This window comes from Barbus barbus (assembly GCF_936440315.1).
Source record: "Barbus barbus genome assembly, chromosome: 23".
Classification (NCBI taxonomy): domain Eukaryota; kingdom Metazoa; phylum Chordata; class Actinopteri; order Cypriniformes; family Cyprinidae; genus Barbus; species Barbus barbus.
The window spans coordinates 2,224,924-2,246,126 of record NC_136751.1 but is presented as its reverse complement, the minus strand read 5'-3'; the positions used below and the strand labels follow the sequence as shown (position 1 = coordinate 2,246,126).

At 37.0% G+C, this 21,203-nt stretch overlaps 1 protein-coding gene across 7 annotated transcripts in view; it reads right to left on the bottom strand.

Annotated features, from left to right (window-relative positions):
- The window catches only part of st3gal4 (ST3 beta-galactoside alpha-2,3-sialyltransferase 4), a 33,606-nt gene extending 14,481 nt beyond the window's left edge, over window positions 1-19,125 (bottom strand). For 4 of the 7 annotated variants that reach the window (XR_013781822.1, XR_013781823.1, XM_079374607.1 and 1 more), the window contains exons 1-4: window positions 17,661-18,067; window positions 5,999-6,067; window positions 3,710-3,782; window positions 3,479-3,568 (exon numbers count right to left, since the gene is read on the bottom strand). Coding sequence is in view for 4 of the 7 variants with exons in the window: in XM_079374607.1 (XP_079230733.1) it covers window positions 3,479-3,568; window positions 3,710-3,782; window positions 5,999-6,020 (185 nt within the window). In the remaining 3 variants the exon portion in view is untranslated. Of the gene's footprint in view, window positions 1-3,478; window positions 3,569-3,709; window positions 3,783-5,998; window positions 6,068-17,660; window positions 18,068-19,076 lie in introns of those variants that run through there. The other 3 variants (XR_013781821.1, XM_079374605.1, XM_079374608.1) reach the window with 2 other exon arrangements.
- Window positions 19,126-21,203: the final 2,078 nt, after the last annotated feature.

The window sequence follows — 21,203 nt, the reverse complement described above, 5'->3', positions numbered from 1 at the left end:
ACTCGCACGGAGTTTAAGGGCGTGGCTTGCGTTGCCCAACCTGTCCTGCTGGCTCATTCGCACAATACGACTCGGCTATGCAATTCAGTTCGCCAGGCGACCTCCCAAGCTCAGCGGTGCTCTCGAGACTTCGGTGGCAGTCCGAGACGCACTTGTCTTGTGCGAGGAGATTGCTGTCCTCCTGGCAAAGGATACAATCGAGCCAGTCCCTCGAGCTGAGATGAGACAGGGGTTTTACAGCCCTTACTTCATCATGCCCAAGAAAGGCGTTGGCGTTCGACCAATCCTGGATCTGCGAGTCTTGAATCGGGCCCTGCACAAGCTCCCGTTCAAGATGTTGACGCAGAAGCGCATTATCAAATGCATCCAGCATTTATTTGCAGTGATCGACCTGAAGGACGCTTACATTCATGTCTCGATCCTTCCTCTACACAGACTGTTCCTATGGCTTGCGTTTGAGGGTCGGGCATGGCAGTACAGATTCCTCCCATTCGGGCTCTCCTTGTCCCCCCGTGTCTTTACGCAAGTCATGGAGGGTGCCCTTGCCCCGTTACGGGAAGTGGGCATCAAGACCCTCAACTGTCTCGAGCATGGCCCGCACGCGAGAACAGTTGTGCGATTACAGGGACCTGGAGCTCCGGCACCTCAGCCAGTTGGGGCTTCGGGTCAACTAGGAAAAGAACAAGCTCTCCCCCGTGCAGAGAAACTCTTTTCTCAGGTTCAGGTTGTGGCGCTTTCCATGGACACCTAATGTCGTCACGACTTAACTCATAGTGACCGACAGATTGGGAACGCCTCGGTTACGTATGTAACCCTCGTTCCCCGATGGAGGGAACGGAGACGTTATGTCCGCATGCCACAATTTTGAAACCATCGCTGGGTGCCAGGGATACGGTCTCGGCTCCTCAGCGTAAAACCTGATGAGTGGATACACCTGTCGCCTTTTTCTACCCGTATGCACGGGGAGTGGCTCAGGTATGCAAAATCCACTAGCCAATATTCATTGCCGTTTTCTCTTAATATCAGAGGTGTCGTTATGACCCTAATGTCGTTATGATATAACGTCTCCGTTCCCTCCATCAGGGAACGAGGGTTACGTACGTAACCGAGATGTTCATAAGTGACAAGAGCGCATCAAATACTAGATACAAACAGACTGATAAGGTCAGAGCAGTGTGATGGCCAGCTTGTCCCTAGACACGATTTTAATAATGTTTGCCTGAGAAGATATTACTGCTTCATTTCGGATGATTAACATTTCTCTTCTTTATTCTTCATAACTCGCGAATGTGGCGACATACCTGGGGTTACGCCGCAGAAACGGTGCAATGAAGTAGCTATACAGTAGTTTGAAAGGTTGCTCATTCGGCTGTACACGTACACCGAGCCGCTTCAGACAGCGCAGAAGTAGAGGTTCGACGGACGAAAACACACACAATCATGTCAAAATACGCAGTTTTGGTGAGTTTTATATATATATATATATATTACATTGTGAAGTTTCATTGTAAAAACAATGCATAGACAGCATTCTCCAGTGATGACTACATGTAAGTTTACAAATAAAACGGATATATATTACACAGGGCACTAGTTTGGCTGTGTTGTCTTTGACTGACATGTTAGGGTTAACTAAGCTAGTCAGTCATAACAGCACAGCCAGAATCATCACACGTGAATGTGTTGGTTTTACAGTGCTGCCAGGCTTTAACACGCTCCCACCGCTCGAGAGCGAGAGGAGTGTCCTTTTTCATTAAGTGCCCTGTTTTTCTCTGGTTACACCAGCTGGAGGAGAAATCCTGATGGCTTTTAAGAGCTGCTGTTAGGAAAAAAGCTGTCCATTTTCACCCATTTCTGTGCCTGTATTCTGTGACAGAGTAAACAATTTTGAATGCATCGTTGAATACATTGCCCCAGGGCTGTTAACATCTCAAACCTTTTGGAAATTGATCTGAGCTCTGTTTTTGAGGGAAAAAAATATTATTTGTGGATTATTTTGTCAATGTTGACTCAACAACTGAGGTGCATAAGCTATTAATGAAGCCTGTGATTAATCAGCTCCAAAACCAACAAAACTATTTGCTATTTGAAACAAAACAAGTTGATAAAAATATTTAATCCGATATTTGGTAATAAAATAGCGTAACAAGAAATGATAAGCTTTTTGCTTCACAAGATGAGTGAAATATTCCTTTAATGTAATGTGGGTCCCAATGCTGAATTAATGTGGACAGATTTGTCGTTTGAGCAAGCTGAACTTTTGCCATTGAATGCTCCTTGGTTTCAACACTGAACTGAAACACTATGATTTTTGTTTTGATAGTAAAAGGTTAGTCTTCCTAGATCTGACAGCATTAGCAGCCAAATCTGATAGCAGGCAAATCAACAAACAAATACATACATGCAAAAGGTAAACTCCAGATGGAGAATGGTGAGACAGACTCTACATGCTCAGATGGGGAGCGGCCAGCTGTGTAAACAATAACATGGAGAACACTACAATACAGAAAACACAGATGCCAATCCGCAAGAGGTAGCATGTCAATTTGTAATAATTCTATTCAAATGCTATTTAACCCTCCAAAGCTTGGGAAAAAAGGTCACACTTTGGGCATTCGTGTCACTTTTGACCAGGACAGAACAGTAGGAATGCAACTTACAGTCACATAACAATAAGTGGAATGTAAATGTAAATTTAAAATCAGAACAGAAAAGTGGAAACAATACAATTATGTACTTCTTTTGTTTGTTTTGTTTTAGGTCATTTAGATATCATGCAACTCTTATTTATGTGTAAATTCCTGTATGTGTGTGTGTGTGTGTGTGTGTGTGTGTGTGTGTGTGTGTTTAACTTTTTAATGCTTTGCACTGGATGTTGGATGTTTTATATAGCCTTGTCACTTCATTTTTGTGTGTGTTCGTTCAACTTTGCATCTAGTATATAGATTTAAATAAATGCATTTTCCAGTTCATTTATTATGGTCGATTTTGATTCCGAACAGTCTTGGCTTTTTTAATAACCATTTAGATTTACTGAATGAAGTCAATGTTTTTGTTTGTTTGTTTAGATTGCATTTCTAAAATTAAGTCATCAAGTTTTGAACCACTCCGATCGAGGAAATCATTTTCATAAAAAATAAAGACTGACAAGCTTACACGTGTTAATACTATTAAACTCAATGTTTTTGCATCAGATAAATACTGCTGTCCTTGTGAAAAAATCATGATTTGCTCATTTTCATGTCTTTTTAAAAAATATTGGTAACCAAAAAGGTTTGGTTACTACCGACTTCCACTGTGTGATGAAGTATTTCATCTTATTCTATGTTCCACAAAAAAAAGAAAGTCAGGTTTGGAACGACACGAGAGTGAGTAAATGATGACATAATCATAATTTCCAATTTTCAAGCTCAGTAAGCTAGTTTCCCCAAAACAGGTTGTACGTGTGAATATGAATATATGTGAATAGGTAACATACTTTAATTTGAGACTTTCCCACTTCCTCTGCAAGCGATAGTTGTGACACAGAGAAACAGTGGGCTGAGGGGACTTTCCGCTGCCTCCATAACTTAAAGGAAAGAACAAATCAGTAGTTAGCATAAATATACCTTGAAAGCTTTTGCATGTCTCAGCCTGAGAAGAACAAAAATAATAATAACCAATGAAAACAATGTATTTGATACCATGTAGAGCAGGTGGTGGCACTAACCTGTCAAAGTAGAACTGGGAGCAATAGTAACAGATGAAGAAGAGCACAACCGGGAGGAGTCTTAAAAACCATGCTAAAAGAGAACAAGAAATAGAGAGACAGCTTTTATTAATTAAAATACATATATGTAACCCTGGACCTCAAAACTAGTCATAAGGGTCAATTTTCTGAAATTGAAATTTATACATCATCTGAGAGCTGATAAATAATCTGTCCATTGATGTATGGTTTGTTATGATAGGACACTATTTGGCTGAAATACAACTATTTGAAAATCTGGAATCTGAGGGAGCAAAAAAATTTAAATATAGAGAAAATCGCCTTTAAAGTTGTCCAAATGAAGTTCATAGCAATGCATATTACTAAACAAAAATTATGTTTTGATACATTTACGGTAGGAAATCTACTAACTATCTTCATGGAACATGATCTTTACTTAATATCCTAATGGTTTTTGGCCTAAAAGAGAAATGGATAATTTTGACCCATACAGTGTATTGTTGGCTATCGCTACAAATATATCTGTGTTACTGATGACTGCTTTTGTGCTCCAGGGTCACATAATGTAAGATTGATAAAACTGGCACTGGGATGCCAACCAGGTAATCCTGGGATATCTCCACGTTTCACATTGCTCGTAATTTACCCGGGGTTAACAATCAATCCTGGGTATTTGTAATCTGACATTTCAAACTTATCTCAGGTTAATGTTCTTATTTGCATATTTGCAGTGTCACTGATTGGAATATATACGATGCATAACAGCTGTAGAGTTGTGCATCCTGAATATTATATATTTCCAACTAGTTTTCCAGAATGGATTTTCGAACAGTAAGGATGAATCTGTCACCATTTGACATTTTTTCCACTCAAACAATGAAAAGACAGTTTATACAATGCTCTATGTTTTCGTAACTGTCCGAAGCACGTGAATACGATGCACGCGATTGGGTGACTGTTGCATCATCTAGATGTAATGTTCTAACATCACATCATTTCACGCTGAAGAAGTTTGGTACCCCAATGCAGGGTTATCAGTAACACAGCAGAAGCAGTGTTAACCCTGTCCTAACCAAGGGTGCTTCTGAAATTAGTGAGCATGCTCAATATGTGAGCAGTGCTGTGTTGTAACTGATTACTTGTAATCCTAAAGATTCCAAAATTAAGTACTTGTAATTAGATTATATTACACTTTATAATATTCATAATCAGATTAGTTATTTTCTGTTTCTCACATGATTACAGCTGTAGAGCTGTATTTAACACAATAGCAATACATGATTTATAATTTGATTCTTCCTAATTCTTATCATTTACACAAATTCAGAAATTCTTCCAGTTTCTCCCATCCATTAGTATGGTTATCCCTATATCAATCTCTGCAATTTTGAAAATGAACTCCACATTTCCCAATCTCGATTATGTTCTGTTATAATATAATCAATAAAGCGCTTGACATAGTGTCTGCACACAGTTTGTTATATTGAGAGGATTCATGTGTCAAATATCCTATTGTTAAAGTTTCATCTTAATGTGCCCTTGTTGTCGTTTGAGGGTTTTTTTTTTTATTATCAGTGCATGAGAAAAAGGACATGTGGTATAAGAGTGTAAGTCTCACATGTGTGACAGTTGTTCTGACTCGATACCATCGAATTCATTTAAAGGTTTCCGCCACATGAGAAAATAGTTGTGGGGCGTGAAAGCAATTCGTGCTACGAAATGTGTGTGTGTGTATGTATATATATATATGTATATATACATATACATTTGCACATATATTGTATATATACATTTGTATATACCTGTGTGTGTATTCGTTATTGACCGAAATACTTATTTTACCGAGGAATTTACCAATAAATTCATTAAAAATCCTACAATGTGATTTCCTGGATTCTTTCCCCCCATTCTGTCTCTCATAGTTGAAGTGTACCTATGATGAAAATTACAGGCCTCTCTCATCTCATCTCTCAGAGCCAGAACTTGCACGATTGGTGGCTGACTAATTAATTTTTTGCCCAACTGTAACTTGCACTATGTTCCTAGATTTTGCCATAAATGATCATAATTGATTTTCTCATGCCTATTTTTACACAGTATGTTGTGGCACATACTGGACTTCAAACTGGACTTCAACTGTGCTCCTAAATGCTGTTTTACTGTAGTAAAACTTTAACGATAACACACACACACAAAGCTGTTTAAAGTGTTCTAGATGAAGTGAAGCATCTCAACGGCCTTACCCAAATACATATGTACTATTTAGAGTATGTGTGTTTGCATACTCACTTTTGGCTGCTTTTAAGGTCATCTTCACTCTGATTGCCCTCTGATATCTGAACTGTCCATACTGCTCTCCTGAAGAAACACAACATCACATCACGTTCACTATCTCTCTCCTCCCACCTCATGTTTGTGCAAGACACCACAACAAAAAGGTAAAAACCCAAAGAAGACACACATGAATGTAAAGTGAAAACGGTCCTCGCGATCGTTTTTCTTGTCTGTTGTGTATATTTCACTTCCTCAATTTTTATATGATACTTCCAGTATCATATAAAGAGTGTGTTTGTGTGTCAGAGTCGGAGAGGGAGTGAAGAGAGCTTAAAGAAAGGATGAATGCAACACAGTTAATCTGGTCCTGATTCTGGAATAAATCGATGTCACTCACAGACCGAGCACTACAGTACATGAACACGTGCACATGCATGATCACCCACACACCCTATATACTGGTTTCCTGTTTCCTTTCTTAGACTAAACGTTCAACAGGCAAAAATATAAAGGTTTCTGAATTAGCACAAGACAATGTTCTCCAATAACCTAAAAAATGCAAATGAATGACTTGTTTTCTGTGAGAACTCATGCACCAAATCAAATTCACAAGGATGTATTAAACAGGTTAAATGCATAATGACTCAATCAATGCACTGCTGATGTTCTCATTTTGACCTAAAACATAGAGACACTGATGCTGATCTGTCTGCATTCAAGCATTTCAGTGAGCTTAAATAGATCACCCTTTACAACAGATTTAGTTCACAAACAACTGATAGTTTTGACCTAAATATTATTTTTATTTACAATAATTAATCCTAAAATGCAACATTAGTAACTTTTCACAGCATTAAACGCATGTGCTCACAAGATCAACTGAATTCAGTTCACTGGAGACTCGCTCTAAACGGATCATTTGAATCAGTGAGTTGTCGACTCGGGAACAGCTGCAATCAGATCATTCCAGTTCGTGAATGAATCGTTAGGTGTGATTTGCGAACCGATTTAACACGTTCATTGAAAAGAATCAGTTTGTTCATGAATCAGACACCGCTTCTGCGTCTCGGAGCATGTGATGTATTATAAGAAGTAACTATATGTTTTATGAAATGTAGTTTAGTAAAAGTAAAATTTACTCAAAATAAAACTAATCCAGTAAAGTACAGATACTTGAAAAAAGTAGCCTACTTAAAGTTGCAGTCCGTAACTTTTTTGTGTTCAAAATTTGCTAAATTAATATAAAAAGCGAGTACACCATGAATCCATTTTCCAAACTGTGTTTTTGGCTTGACCTGAATCACTACGGTAGACCTATATTAAGTGTTTATATTCAGACTGGTTCAGGTAGGTAACGCTGCGGAGTATCTCAGTAGCCTACCTGCGTAATTCGTCATAGACATTAACAGAGAGAAGTAGCTCTGGCTACAATATTCTTCCGCAAGACGCATGCAGTTCTGTTTATTAACCGCTAGAGCACCAAAAGTCATTTAAAAGGGGTCATCGGATGCCCATTGATATGATTCTTTAGGGTCTTAATAAAAAGTCTGTAACATACTTTGGTTAAAATTGTTCAATGGTAGAGTAAAAAACACCTTTTTTCCTGTCAAAATAAGCTCTGTTTTCAACAAGCCCTTTTTTTAATCCATGTTGCTTTAAATGCTAATGAGCTCTGCTGACCCCGCCCCTCTCTTCCGTGGGGTGACGAGCAGCCGTTAAACTTCAGCCGCGAAACTGGCTGACTAGCACATTATTAGGAAAGGCGATTTGGAAAGATTCATAACTTTATACTCACTTATTCTGTAGATGAAGCTGGATCACGAATGATTCATGCGAACATAGACGCCTGATTTGAGAAAGGGGATTTTAAAATAGAGATTTAAAAAAAAAAAACACGATTGTGGCTAGAAGGGATACAGCTCCGACCAGAAATGAACTATGAAATTAATTGCATACCTATTAGATTGTGTTTTATTAACACCTACCCCAACCCTAAACCTACCCCTTACAGGAATGAAAAAACAGTAAGTATTGTTGCACAGTGTGACAAACATTACGCTGTATTGATGTGCGCATGCCCAGTAGCGCCATACGTATCCCTTCTAGCCTTTACCAAAAAACACTGGGTGGATGGATGTGTACACACACTTCCAACAAACATTTATGTTCAAACAACTTGTAAAGTGAATTTTGCAGCCGATGACTCCTTTAAGTACAGTAACGAAGTAAAAGTACTACTGTCCACCAATGGATTGTGGTTGTGGATTGCTGCATGTAGGCCTACTAACACAATGAGACATGATGCTTTGCTCGATGAGGAGTAGCTTTGCTAAAACCAGTGCAGTTACAAGGTTTTTTTTTGTTGTTGTTTTTTTCCTCCTTTTTGAGCTATCTGTCTACAGTCTTTTAATTGTACAAGGTAACTCAAAGCCAAATACAAATAGGCCTTACTCAAATTTACAGACATTTTGCAAATCAACTTAAAATAAATGAGCACATTTCACTACTAATATTAGAAAGGAGAAGTGGTGTGTGGTCAAGTATGATGAACCATACTCAGTATTTGTGCTCTGCATTTAACCCATTCAAGTGTACACACAGTGGTGAACATACACCCGGAGCAGTGGGCAGCCAATGCTGTGGCACCCGGGGAGCAGTTGGGGGTTTGGTGCCTTGCTCAAGGGTCTCACCTCAGTCGTGGTATTGAGGGAGGAGAGAGTGTTAGTTACCCCACCTACAATCCCTGCCGGACCCGAGACTCAAACCCATGACCTTCGGGTTACAAGTCCAACTCTCTATCCATTAGGCCATGAATGCCCGACAGGACTTAATGTCATTGTGTGACAGGTTAAATAATTTAGGACATTGCACATGATTTATTCAGGTAGATCCATTAAAGCAATCAAGCCTTAAAAACTACTCAGAAATATTGTGTGATATTTTTAATTTTTTTTTTTTTTTTAAGTAGATATCATATCACATAATATATTTTTACAGTGAATGTATGATAACACATTATGGCTCATTCATGCCGAACAATTAAACGTATTAATGAAATACATACATTACATTAAACAATAAAACATGCTAAAATAGTTATGACCGTCACTGATAAAAATGATTTGGTGGTGAAGTAAATACTACAGAAAAACAAATTAAATTTCTACATTAATTTAGTTCAGTCAAGAATTTAAAATAAAGAGTAAATTCTATATTAGTACTCAATTTGAGCTTATTAGTATATTTTACTTGGAATTGATTCTTTGAGTAAATATTAAAGTTATGATACCATTGTTCCCATCATGCACTGGGGCATGAATGAAATTACATTTTCACTGTTTTTGAGTTGTATTTATGCTGTTTTATGGTTGATTTTGTTGTCAGGTTTAGAAACTTGCTGTGACATGAATGACCCATTCTGTCCACTGTTTGTTACCATCATTGTGTATTGTGTACCAAGTATTGAACTCGATTTATTCATTTGGGTACTAATTATATTGAGTAGACATATTAGCTGTGCAGCTCAACACACATTTTATAAATCTGATTAAATTATTCTAATATTATATGATTCTACATTATTGGGACGTTGCTCTAACATTTTAACAGCATCCCTTAATAACAAATTCTTCTCGTTTAGAATTTGAAATCTGATTTGAAATCTGAAGAATTTGAAATCTGAAGAATTTGAAATCTGAAGAATTTGAAATCTGAAATTTGAAGACCATGCTTGTTCAACATTCTTACTGTGTGTACAAAGAAGTCCTGTCCACTAGTTAAATGTTGACGTCAGATATACAAATGCTGTGGACAGATCTTCCCTGAATGTTTGAATATGAATGACCACTCTTCCTCACCTAACCCCTATCACCTCTCTCTGGATGGCAAAAGTTTTATGAAGGTCACATGTTGAACGTGTTTTAGCACCACTCACTGGACATTTCATTTTAAAACTGCTACAAAACATGCAGTAAGGTGTTACAGAAACATTGCCACAAGCATGTATTTCCAGTGAGCCTGGGTCGACAATAGAAGATTGGAAAGAACTCAAAGTCGTCTCGATTTTTGCTGCAATATTAAGATGGAAGGTTCAGAATTTGGTGTAAACAACATGAAAGCACGGATCCATCCTGCCTTGTGGTGGTGGTGATGTAATGGTGTTAGGATATTTTCTTGGCACACTTTGGGACTCTTAGTACCAATTAAGCATCGTTTAAAGGCCACCGCATTGTTGACCACAGTGTGCCCATCTTAAGAAGGCTATACCTCCAGCAGGCCATGTCACAAAGCTCAAATCATCTCAAACCGGTTTCTCAAACATGAGTTCTCTAAACTCAAATGGCCACCAGAGTCACCACATCTCAATCCAACAGAGCAGCTTTGGGATGCGGAGGAACGGGAGATTCACATCATGGATGTGCAGCTGACAAATCTGCAGCAACTGAGTGATGCTATCATGTCAATATGGACCAAAATCCAGCACTTTGTGGAAGCCATGAAGAATTAAGGCATATGTATATGGTTTCTTCCACTTTCTCTGACATATGTGGTCCCAATTGGATGGTATGGTCTTGGCAACTATCCTGTGAGTAAATCCTTTTTGATAATATCTGAAGGCTGGATTACTAAGTATGATTATTAACTCTGCTTTCCATAATTCCCTGACATTTCCCATATAGCCTTTCTCACTATGTTTCATCAGTTCTAGCATGAATCTCTCTCTTGGCCACACTCATGTCCAGAGGCGGGCAGGTGCTGTGTTGAAAGTCTTTGGCCAAGGTCATTTTTTGGGATCAAGCTAGATTCATTTTCCATCTTCCCAGTTTATAGGCAGATTTAACAATGTTAACTGCTATTTAATCACATTCTGTGCTGGCCAAAGTTATGGGACCATATTGAAAATCTGGGAATCAAAACTAATTCAAATCGAGAAACATAAAGATAGGTGTGTGTGTGTACACACACACACATTTACTAATTTATTAATTATTCTTCAAAATCTAATTTTGTGCTCCACAGAAAGTCATACGAGTTTGCAACAACTTGAGGATGATTAAATGATGACAGAATTAAAAGATTATTTCTACAGGCCCATTCTAAACCAATTAGATCTTTCTTTTCAGGCCTGCTGGTTCAAATTATACTCAACACATACTCATCCGCTATATTCTAAATGGCCTGTGCCTGAAGTATGTGAGAAAAATGTCTAATGTACATACGGCTTTCCAAGCATCAAAGGCTTTCCAAGCATCAAAACAAAACTGTAATACAGCTTTAAATTTAGCTTTCTTTTTGTTTCATACATTAGACAGTGTGCTGTTTAATTGTACTTTTTCTAAGCAAAAGAAAAAAAAGTCTACCATATGTTTTTACCATCATTTACAGAAGAAACCCAAACTGCAGTGATTCATATTAATTGCTGGAAACTGCAGCAATTTTGGATGTATGAATCATAAGATGACATTAAATACACTTTTAATCACAATGCAGTCCTAAAACATGAATTAAACATCATTTTAAATATTTATCTTTGCCACTGTCCTTCAAACCACTATATTTTATCTGGAAAGAACATTTCTACCTCAGAACATCTTTGGAATTCATCACTCTTCAACCCGGAAGAACATGTCAGAATTAGTATGTTGTTTCATACTGACATAAATCCGTTACAGTGTCATATATATATATATATATACAGACACATACTTTTCCCAGGCAGTCTCACTCAAATATCAAACTATGCCAACACGAGGTTCATGTTGTGCAACTGCATCATTCGAAATGTCTGTGGAAACTTGATGTGAAGGAACTAGTTGTAATGAGCCATGACAAAAGGATTATTTTCACCGAGTTAACTAAAAAACCATAATTTGCAAACTCACCATCAGTACAGTATCAATAAACCGCAACTTCAAAAATTAAGTTCATGCTGCTGCTCCAAAACAGAGCAGCAAATTTTCTGACAATGAGCATGTGAACAAGCCTAAAAAACTATAGTCTAAGACAAAACTCCTCTAAAGTGCACATAACCTAGTAAGCAATAAGCTGCAAGAATGGAAGAGAAAAGAGTATTAAACGACTATATTCTCAATACTGTTTAACTGCAGATAAATGAATTTAAATGCATGTTAAAATTATGTGGTATAGTTTGTTTCAATCCATATGAGAGATGGCCTAAAAATAGCTATGAGCTGCTGGAAATAGAATCCAATAATCTTGATAGGCTTGAGCTCACAGCTCCTCCCCTTACCCAGTTTAACCCTGGCTCTGCGTCCAGACATAGCTATCATTCAGCAGTCAGAGCAAAACTGTTGCGTGTCCCAGCATGCTCGACATAAGAGACCCTTCTCTTAAACACTTGATTCTAAGTGAGATAGATTTAACACATTTTACATTAACAAGCAAACACGTACGCTTTATTTGTGTGGCACTGAGTAATAAGCCACATGGTGGAAATGGTCTAAAACTTGCAAAACCAAAGTGCGAAAAACATTAGACATTTTCATTTCACAACAGCTCACAGATAACGAACTTTGAAATAATTAATACGAGGAACATGGGGTTTGTAATGGTGTCAGCAGTTACATGAAATGTCTGTTTTTTAAATTAAATTCATTAAGGTACTTCATGTCAGTTGTTTATTTTATTTGGAACTGGCGCAATCTGAAAGATGAGACTACTTATAATAGACCAATAATAATCACACGGACCGATTACTGAATAATTAACAATGTATTTCAAATGGATACTAAATAAAAACAAATATAACACTGCAAGTAAAAAGTGCTGAACTTACAAAAACATGAAACCATGAAAATGTACTATACTTTTAAATATTAACATTTTAATTAGGCATGTACATCGGTCAGTCATGGTAATATAGTGCATTAGCTAATGATAACAAATACAACTTTAAAAATTAAAAAAATTTATTATTAACCATAACCATTAACCATCTAAAGTGAACAATCCTTCTACAGCTGTTGTTAAACTTAATGTTAGAAACAGACTCTTATTCTTACTCTTAGCATTCGTTTCTTGTGCCGATTAATCGGCAAACCCATCAATCGTTCAACCTCTAATTCATAATAAATAGCCTAAGTGTGGCACCTGTGCAAAAACCCATTATGTACAATAAGTCTGAAAAACAAAACTGAACTTTCTAATGAGTCACATTTAAACTACATTGTGACGTTGCTCTAACATTTTAACATCCCTTAATAACAAATTCTTCTCGTTTAGGATTTGAAATCTCACTTCAGACAATGTTTCTTCAAAATTCAAAAGTCCAGTCCACTAATGAAGTGCTGACGTCAGACACAAATGCTGTGGACAGATGTTCCCTGAATATTTGAATATGAATGACCACTCTTCCTCACCTAACTAAATTAAAGTAAAACTTTAACATCAATCCCAAATCGTGTAATTACATCTAAACCCTATCACCTTTCTGGATGGCTCAAATCTTCCACTTCTGTTCTGCACGCTTGTCATGTAAAAAACACAGAACTTAAATTCAAGGTGCATCTAATGAGCACCACATGCTGCAAGGCCGTAAGGCCGCGGTCCAACCCGACCTCTGAAACAATGCTAGTCTGTGTGGCAAACTGAGAGCAAACAGAAAAATGGGTGGTGGGAGTTTAGTGCTCATGGTTGGTAATGTAACCATTTCAGGTTTAACCTCAGGTAGGAACACATGGAGAGAACCATGCCACCACTGTGCACTTAAACAAGCTATATTGAGTATTATGTTGATATTATTGCTTTGTGTGGGTGGTTTTTGCAGCATTGACATTTTTTTGTACGTTTGAAAAACACAAGGCTTCTCAAATTCTTATTTGGGAATATGAAAGTCTTAATGGAAATAGGTACTTGGAACACATGCTAGGTTATTTTGACCCAGCTGGTTGGGTTAAACGTTTTTACCCACCATGCTGGGTTGTTTAATATATTTGTTTAAAAATTATTATATTAATGGCTTAAAATGGGCTGGAAGTTAAAAATCACACACGGAATTACTATAGGCAACAGCAATAATCAAAAGATGAACATTTATTATTAAGCAAGAACACCATGGACAAAACACAAGACAAATTGAATTTATTTGGTTGTATACAGCATAGTTATTTTAGAAATAAAAAAGCATTTTAATTTAAGTGTATTCAACCGTTCTCTGTAATTGCTTTTTACCGAAATACTGCTAATTCTTGTGGCGGTGTGTCACCGAAATCTGAGCTGGTGGAGTTTCACTTGATGAGATGATGTGACTGAGTCCAAATTCTGCCCAAAAACAAATAGTATTGAAATTAGAGAACATATTTTAACGTAAAATTAAATTACACTCAGTATTATAACGAATAAAATTCATCTGTTATGCGAGGCAAAGGCGTTTCCAGAGCAAACGACTGCTGCTGACAGAGCTCACTGACATCTTCTCCTTGTGTTGTGTTGCGTAAAATAATATCATTTACACCACATTAAAGACTTTATAAATAAAATAAACAAAACCTATACAAACCTTTATTTCCCCGAAAGAGTGCACCAAATCGGCGGCGGCAGCACTGACAAGACAACCGCTCTCTTCTGTGGACAGTTGAGTTTTACCGTTTTTGAATCCATTCAGCCGGTCTCCGGGTCTGGCGGTAGCACTTTTAGCGTAGCTTAGCATAGATCATTGAATCTGATTAGACCATTAGCATCTCAATATTTTTCCTATTTAAAACTTGACTCTTCTGTAGTTACATCGTACTGACAGAAAGATTGGTAACACTTTAGAATACTCTTCCATCATTAATGAATAACTACACAAGAACACATGAGTAACGCAATATTAGCACTCTAGTAACTATTAGTAACTAACAAGAAACTCTGATTAATGAATTAGTAAGTAATAGTGCTTAGTTGAATGTGGTAGTTGACTATTAGCTAATCAGTAACTATTATTTTTTCATACCTCCCTAAGAACTACTGTATACAGGTTCATAATTAATATGAATAATACATAATAATAATAATAATAATTTATTAGAATCACTTTAGAATACTGATCCAAATAATTAGTAGTTTCTTCAGAAGGATGTAGTAACACTTGAGTCATTACTAATGGGTTACCATCATCTTCATTTTAGAATTAATTATACATTATGCATAATTCACATTATGAACCTGTATACAGTAGTTCTTAGTAGTTCTCCAGGATATATAACAAATAGTAGTTATTGATTAGCTAATAGTGAACTACCAGTTTCAACTGAGCACTATTACTTACTAAATCAATAATCAGAGTTTCTTGTTTGGTAATAGTAGTTACTACAATGTTAATAGTGCATTAGTGACTTGTTCCTGTGTAGTTATTCATTAACAAAGGATCAGTATTCTAAAGTGTTATAGGCCGATATGGCTAGGAACTATACTCTCATTCCGGCGTAATAATCAAGAAACGTTGCTGCCGTACCATGGGTGCAGCAGGCGTAATGATATTATGCAATGCCTGAAAGTAGTCCCCAGCTAAGTAACTAGTTATGATAAAGCTGGGGACTATTTGCAGGCGCTGCGTAATATCATTGCACCTGCTGCACCCTTGGTACGGCAGCAAAGTTCCTTGATTACGTACAAAAAATATCGAGACTATTTGGTCATTTTTGAGTGAGATGCTAACACCCCAAACAGGTTCAATGATTAAGCAACGCTAAAAATGCTACAGCCAGACGCGGAGATCGGCTGAATGGATTCGAAAACGGTAAAATTCAACTGTTTAACTCTTGGGGAAAATTAGCCTATTTTCAAGAAAGGTGGAGTGTTCCTTTAAAAAGCCTGTGCTGTCAGCAGCAGCATTTTTTTACTTTACTTTTACTTACTTTACTTTTGTCATTTAGCAGACGCTTTTGTCCAAAGCGACTTACAAATACAACAACCTGAAAAGCAGAATAGTCTTTATTTTTTGTGTCTGGATGTGACAGCATTTTCAGATAAAATCGAATGTAATGTTGCAGTTCAATCGCAAAATATGCCCAATTACAGTATAAGTTTTGATCATGCAGCCTTATATAAACATAGATATTTTACATTAAAAAAGTAAATATTTACGACTTATTATCAAGTAAATATTTTAAGTCTAAAGGGTTCGACTGACAAAAAAAAAAGAGAATCTCTGACTTAACATGTCTCAGCATAAGGCTGCTCAGGAAGTGGAAAACAGGCTAAAAGTCATTTGCAAACAAGAAAGGGAAATTGACAGCTAGCATTCAGATCTTCTGTCTGACCCGTGGTCTGAGAAGAAGCACTCTCTAAACTGTCACTCTACTATCTCTCAAAATCATGCAGAGCTTGACCCTTTATCTGCAGGACCAAAGGCAACTGTTGCAATGGTTTTTTGAGTTAGGAGCAGGCCTTTTGACATTTGAAGAACTTGTGAATCGTCATGACCAAAATAAAACCTGAGCAATGCAGCAATGTTCAAGCAAATCATAAGCTTGCACCTCAAAGCTGAAGGTTATTATGCCTGGATACAAGGCGTAGATCTGAAACTCAGCTCAGTCATCCTTTAGCAACAGGAGTCGTCGCATTTTAGAGGTTTTAAACAAAAATGCACACAGATAAACCTGAATCCAATTTGCAACCTCAACGGAAGAGCCACCTCAAACATCCTGTTTCATATTCTCACTACAAATGCATTACCATGCAATTGCCTTTCAATACATTGATGAAAACTGTGTAATGCAATTTGAAGTGCCCTTTAAAAGCTTGAGTGAATTGCTAATCATTTCTTAATGTTTACATGATCTGTTGGCCTTAGCCAGTCATTCATAGACTGATGCAATCAGACCCTGACTTTCATAAGGGTACGAGAGAGGAGAAGCTTTCTGGAAGACCACCAGTCACTCATGAGAGTATAAAAAAAAAAAAAAAAAAAATATATATATATATATATATATATATATATATATATATATATATATATATATATATATATATATATATATATATATAGGGTAACCTAAAAACCAGCATTTAGATGAAAAGTAGCTCGGCCAGGCTGGGAGTCCAGATAAACCAGCGTAGCCCAGTAAACCATTTTTATTTTATTTTTTTTCATGCATGATATTCTAGTTGTTAAACATATGGGTAAATGAAAGTGGTAAGTGAAAGTGCCAGGTTCAAACCACTTTTCATAACCACTGTTTCCTTGACCTAAAAAAATCAAACCTAAACTGGTTTGCTGGTTAGTCAGGCTGGTTCTAAAGAAAGTTAGACACTTTTTTGCTTGAAAGCCACAGTTGTCAATCAAGTTACTACCAGCTTAAATCTGGAGATAAAAGCATCATGTCAATAACAGAACTAAAACTAACTGTCATCACCACCTATAACGGATTAGCTATTGCACAACTGGCAACAAGAAGCTTAAATGTGAATTTTCTCACACGACAAGGGGTTTAACAGCCCTTTAAGAAAAAGAAAAGCGAAAAGAGGAGTGTGAAACAGTGTTTCGCAGAGAAATAACAAAGTTATGGGAACAAAATACTCAGAAATCATGTGCGTAATTTTCAGAATTTAATGTTTAACGGTCTCAGAACGCAGTGAGCAGCCTACATAGACAGCATGTTCAGGCATCATCAACATGGAGTACTCAGCACACTAGGTTTTAAAACTTACTTGATTGAGACTTAAATCAACTTACCAGGATGCACGTACCTAGATATAGTTAAAAGCACAAAGATAGTCCGTAAAGTGAATGTGACTGTCCAGATAGTCCCCCCCTCTCCCCCAGATCAAGCGCACTGTACAATCACATCCTACGAGCAAAGTTGCGCTATTAAGTGCGCGCTCACGGGCGTCTTTCCTCTTCAGATGTGAGGCGTCGTTAGATTAGTTCACTGATTTTAGCGTCTAGTTCAAGCGCTCAGAACGGAAACGGTCGCTTCTTTTGGCTCCCGATAATCTTTCTCTCGCTGCTTGCATGGGACTCGTTCAGTGGGTCACATCACTGTACTGCACAGAGTGTACCCACTGCACATCGTCCGACTGCTCATGCGCAAACGGGGCCGACTATAGAGGGCTGTGCATGACAGTCGTTCATGTTGTGGTGATACTGAAAACTTGCGTAGGCTATTTATTCGTTGCGTGTTCTGATGGACATGTTTGTGTCTGGTTGTAATGGTAGGTTGCAGCGTGACAACTTACCCCTGTTTTGTCGTCACTGAAGGTCAGCGTGTTCAAGGTCTTTAATCTTGGGCAACACTTTTAAAATGGTGTTTTGTAGCCAAGATGCATGGGCTATTTTGACTAATAAACTACTATGAGAAATACAGATAATAGTGTAGTGTTAATAGATGCCAAAAAAGGAAGAAACAGTGACAGAAAAAAGAAAAAGTGACAGAGTGCATACTTCTGGGAGAAACCACAGCTAACACAGTACTGCAAAAAACTATACACTCTGAGAACATCGTTTTAGGGAAATGATTCTGCACAGACTGGTAGAGAAATTTGAATGGTTTCCATCACATATTCCTGTAAGACTGGCACACTGTGGTGTTTTGAAACAAGGAGGCAAAGTCCTCTGTGGTTTTTGTGTTTTTAAATCCAATATTCGTTTATGTTCCAGTTACACTGTCACTGTCTTGACTCATTTTCCAGTTTAAATAAATAAATATTATTTCTTGCTATTTTATAAGCACGGTTAGACACATATTTTTTTTCTTCAGCAACACTGTTTATACATTCAGTTTTTGGTGGTGACTCGTGAGAGCAAATTCCAAAGCATTACAGTTTCATTGTTAAAGGCCTATGAACAGTCACAACAGTAAATGTATTTTAAAATTGAAAAACAATAAAGTTGAAGAGTTTCAGAGATGAAGAGCTTTCCAACTCATGACCAGCTTCAATCTAACAGTGTCGATGAAAATGTGAAAACATCAGTTGAAAGAGTTATTTTAGTCCAAAAACTGCATAATTAAAAAAATATAAATTGCCCCCCAAAAAAATAGTTTTAGCGAATCTGATCATTAACATATTATCAATATACTGTACATTAAATTAAAAGGAATGTCCACATTTCAATTATTCACAAAAATAAACCAATGTGGCAAAGACTTACCGTGTTCATGTATGATCTCCGCTCTCCTCAGCACTCAAACCCTAATAACAGAACTGAAGTGGGGGTTTGAATGATATTGATTTCTTAGGTTAATCATTTCATTGATACGTGAAAGAAAAGAGGACAAAATGCAGATACTGTCCAAAGAGGTTTGGCAACATTATTACGCAAGTCATTCTGTCAGTCACAGAGAAAACCAATTACACTTAACAAATATTATCTGGAATTATATATACTTCTTTAATGATGTTGTTGGACACTAGAATAATAATAATTGGTTGCCGAAATTGTTAGTTAACTTACAGTATATTACATGGAGGAACCTGCATTCTGTGAATTGATCCATCTCTATCTCTCTCTGATTGTATTTTCTTGTCCTGAGAAACATTCACTGACTATTATGGATTGACTGAAGCTAATAATTTCTGGTGAGCTGTTGCCAGCAATCTTTCTATTTTAAAGTCATACTTAAAGGATTAGTTCACCCAAAAATGTCCTCACCCTCAGGCCATCCAAGATGTGGATGAGTTTGTTTCTTCATCAGGTTTGTATAAATGTGTCTCTGCATCAGTGTCTCAGCAATGGATGCTCTGCAGTGAATGGGTGCCGTCAGAATGAGAGTCCAAACAGCTGATAAAAACATCAATAATCCACACCACTCCAGTCCATCAGATAATGTCTTGAGACGTGAAAAGCTGCATGTTTGTAAGAAACAAATACATCATTAAGATGTTTTATTATTATTATTATTATTAAACCATCCCTTCTAGCTGAAATATTAGTCCATAATGCTTTTCATAAAAGTCATCTAGCCTGAACCAGGAGAAAAATATGCAGAGATCAAGTACCGTTTACAAGCCAAAACACCTCTACACAAATATGTGGCTGGATTTTGTTGTGAGAGGACAACAGAAGATGGACTTTTTCAGTGGAGTTATTATGGATTATGGACTCGTATTTTGACCAGAACCAATGGTCTGAAGTTAAAAGGCCTTGATGGATTTGATTATTTTGTCTTCTCAAGATGTTAACTGATTGACTGGATTAGTGTGGAATACCTGTGATGTTTTTATCAGCTGTTTGGACTCTGATTCTGACGGCACCCATTCACTGCAGAGCATCCATTGCTGAGCAAGTGATGGAATGCATTGTTTCTCCTAATAAGATGAAGAAACAAACACATCTACATCTTGGATGGCCTGAAGGTGACCACATTTTCAGTACGTTTTAATTTATGGGTGGACTATTCCTTTAAGAATGGCTTTAAAGTAAAAAGATTACTGGCAACAGCTCACCTCTTCATGGTTCACAACAGAAATAATGAGTTTCAGTCAATCCATAATGGTCAGTGCATACAAGAAAATACAATAAGAAAGAGACAAAGATGGATCGATTCACAGAATTCAGGTTCCTCCGTGGAGACTGTAATCAGAATACTGTAAGTTAATGAACCATTTCTGCAAGCTAAGATGGTTGGATATAACCGGATGCCGTACTGCCGACGGAAAGCCACAGCCGCTGAAGATCACTGATTATTCTAGTTCTAGTTCTTAATTAAGGTATTTTGCAGACGCTTTTGTCCAAAGCGACATACAATATAGTACATACATACAATGATATTATATATTTAAGAAAAACAATGTAAAAGCCAATGTAATTCTAAACATTGTTAATGTTAAATAAATACATCAAGGTCATTTATTTATATATGAAAACTTTTTCCACGTTCCAAGTCAACACATTTTTACTAATAAACCTATCAATCTGTGCGTAAAAATAACATTATGATGCTGCCACCTTACTGAAGTCATTATTACCCTCTCGTAATTTGGCTCTGAATCTAATAAAAGCGGATTACTCAGTAAATGTTCGTCCATGACATTTAATATTTTGGCTTTCATCCCTCTACATGTTTACCTTTCTTCAGAAAAAAAAATCAATATTAGAAAATCAAACATTTTAAAACAAACAGGGAAGTTTCTGAAATGACCCTTGATTTTTTTTTGTGAAGCTACAAATTCACATGATGTATTCCTTACTCTTTTTTAAATATCACAAAATAGCTATGTCTGTCACTTTCTCATAAACACAATGCGTAGTGTTCAATCACATGCACATGCAGAACCA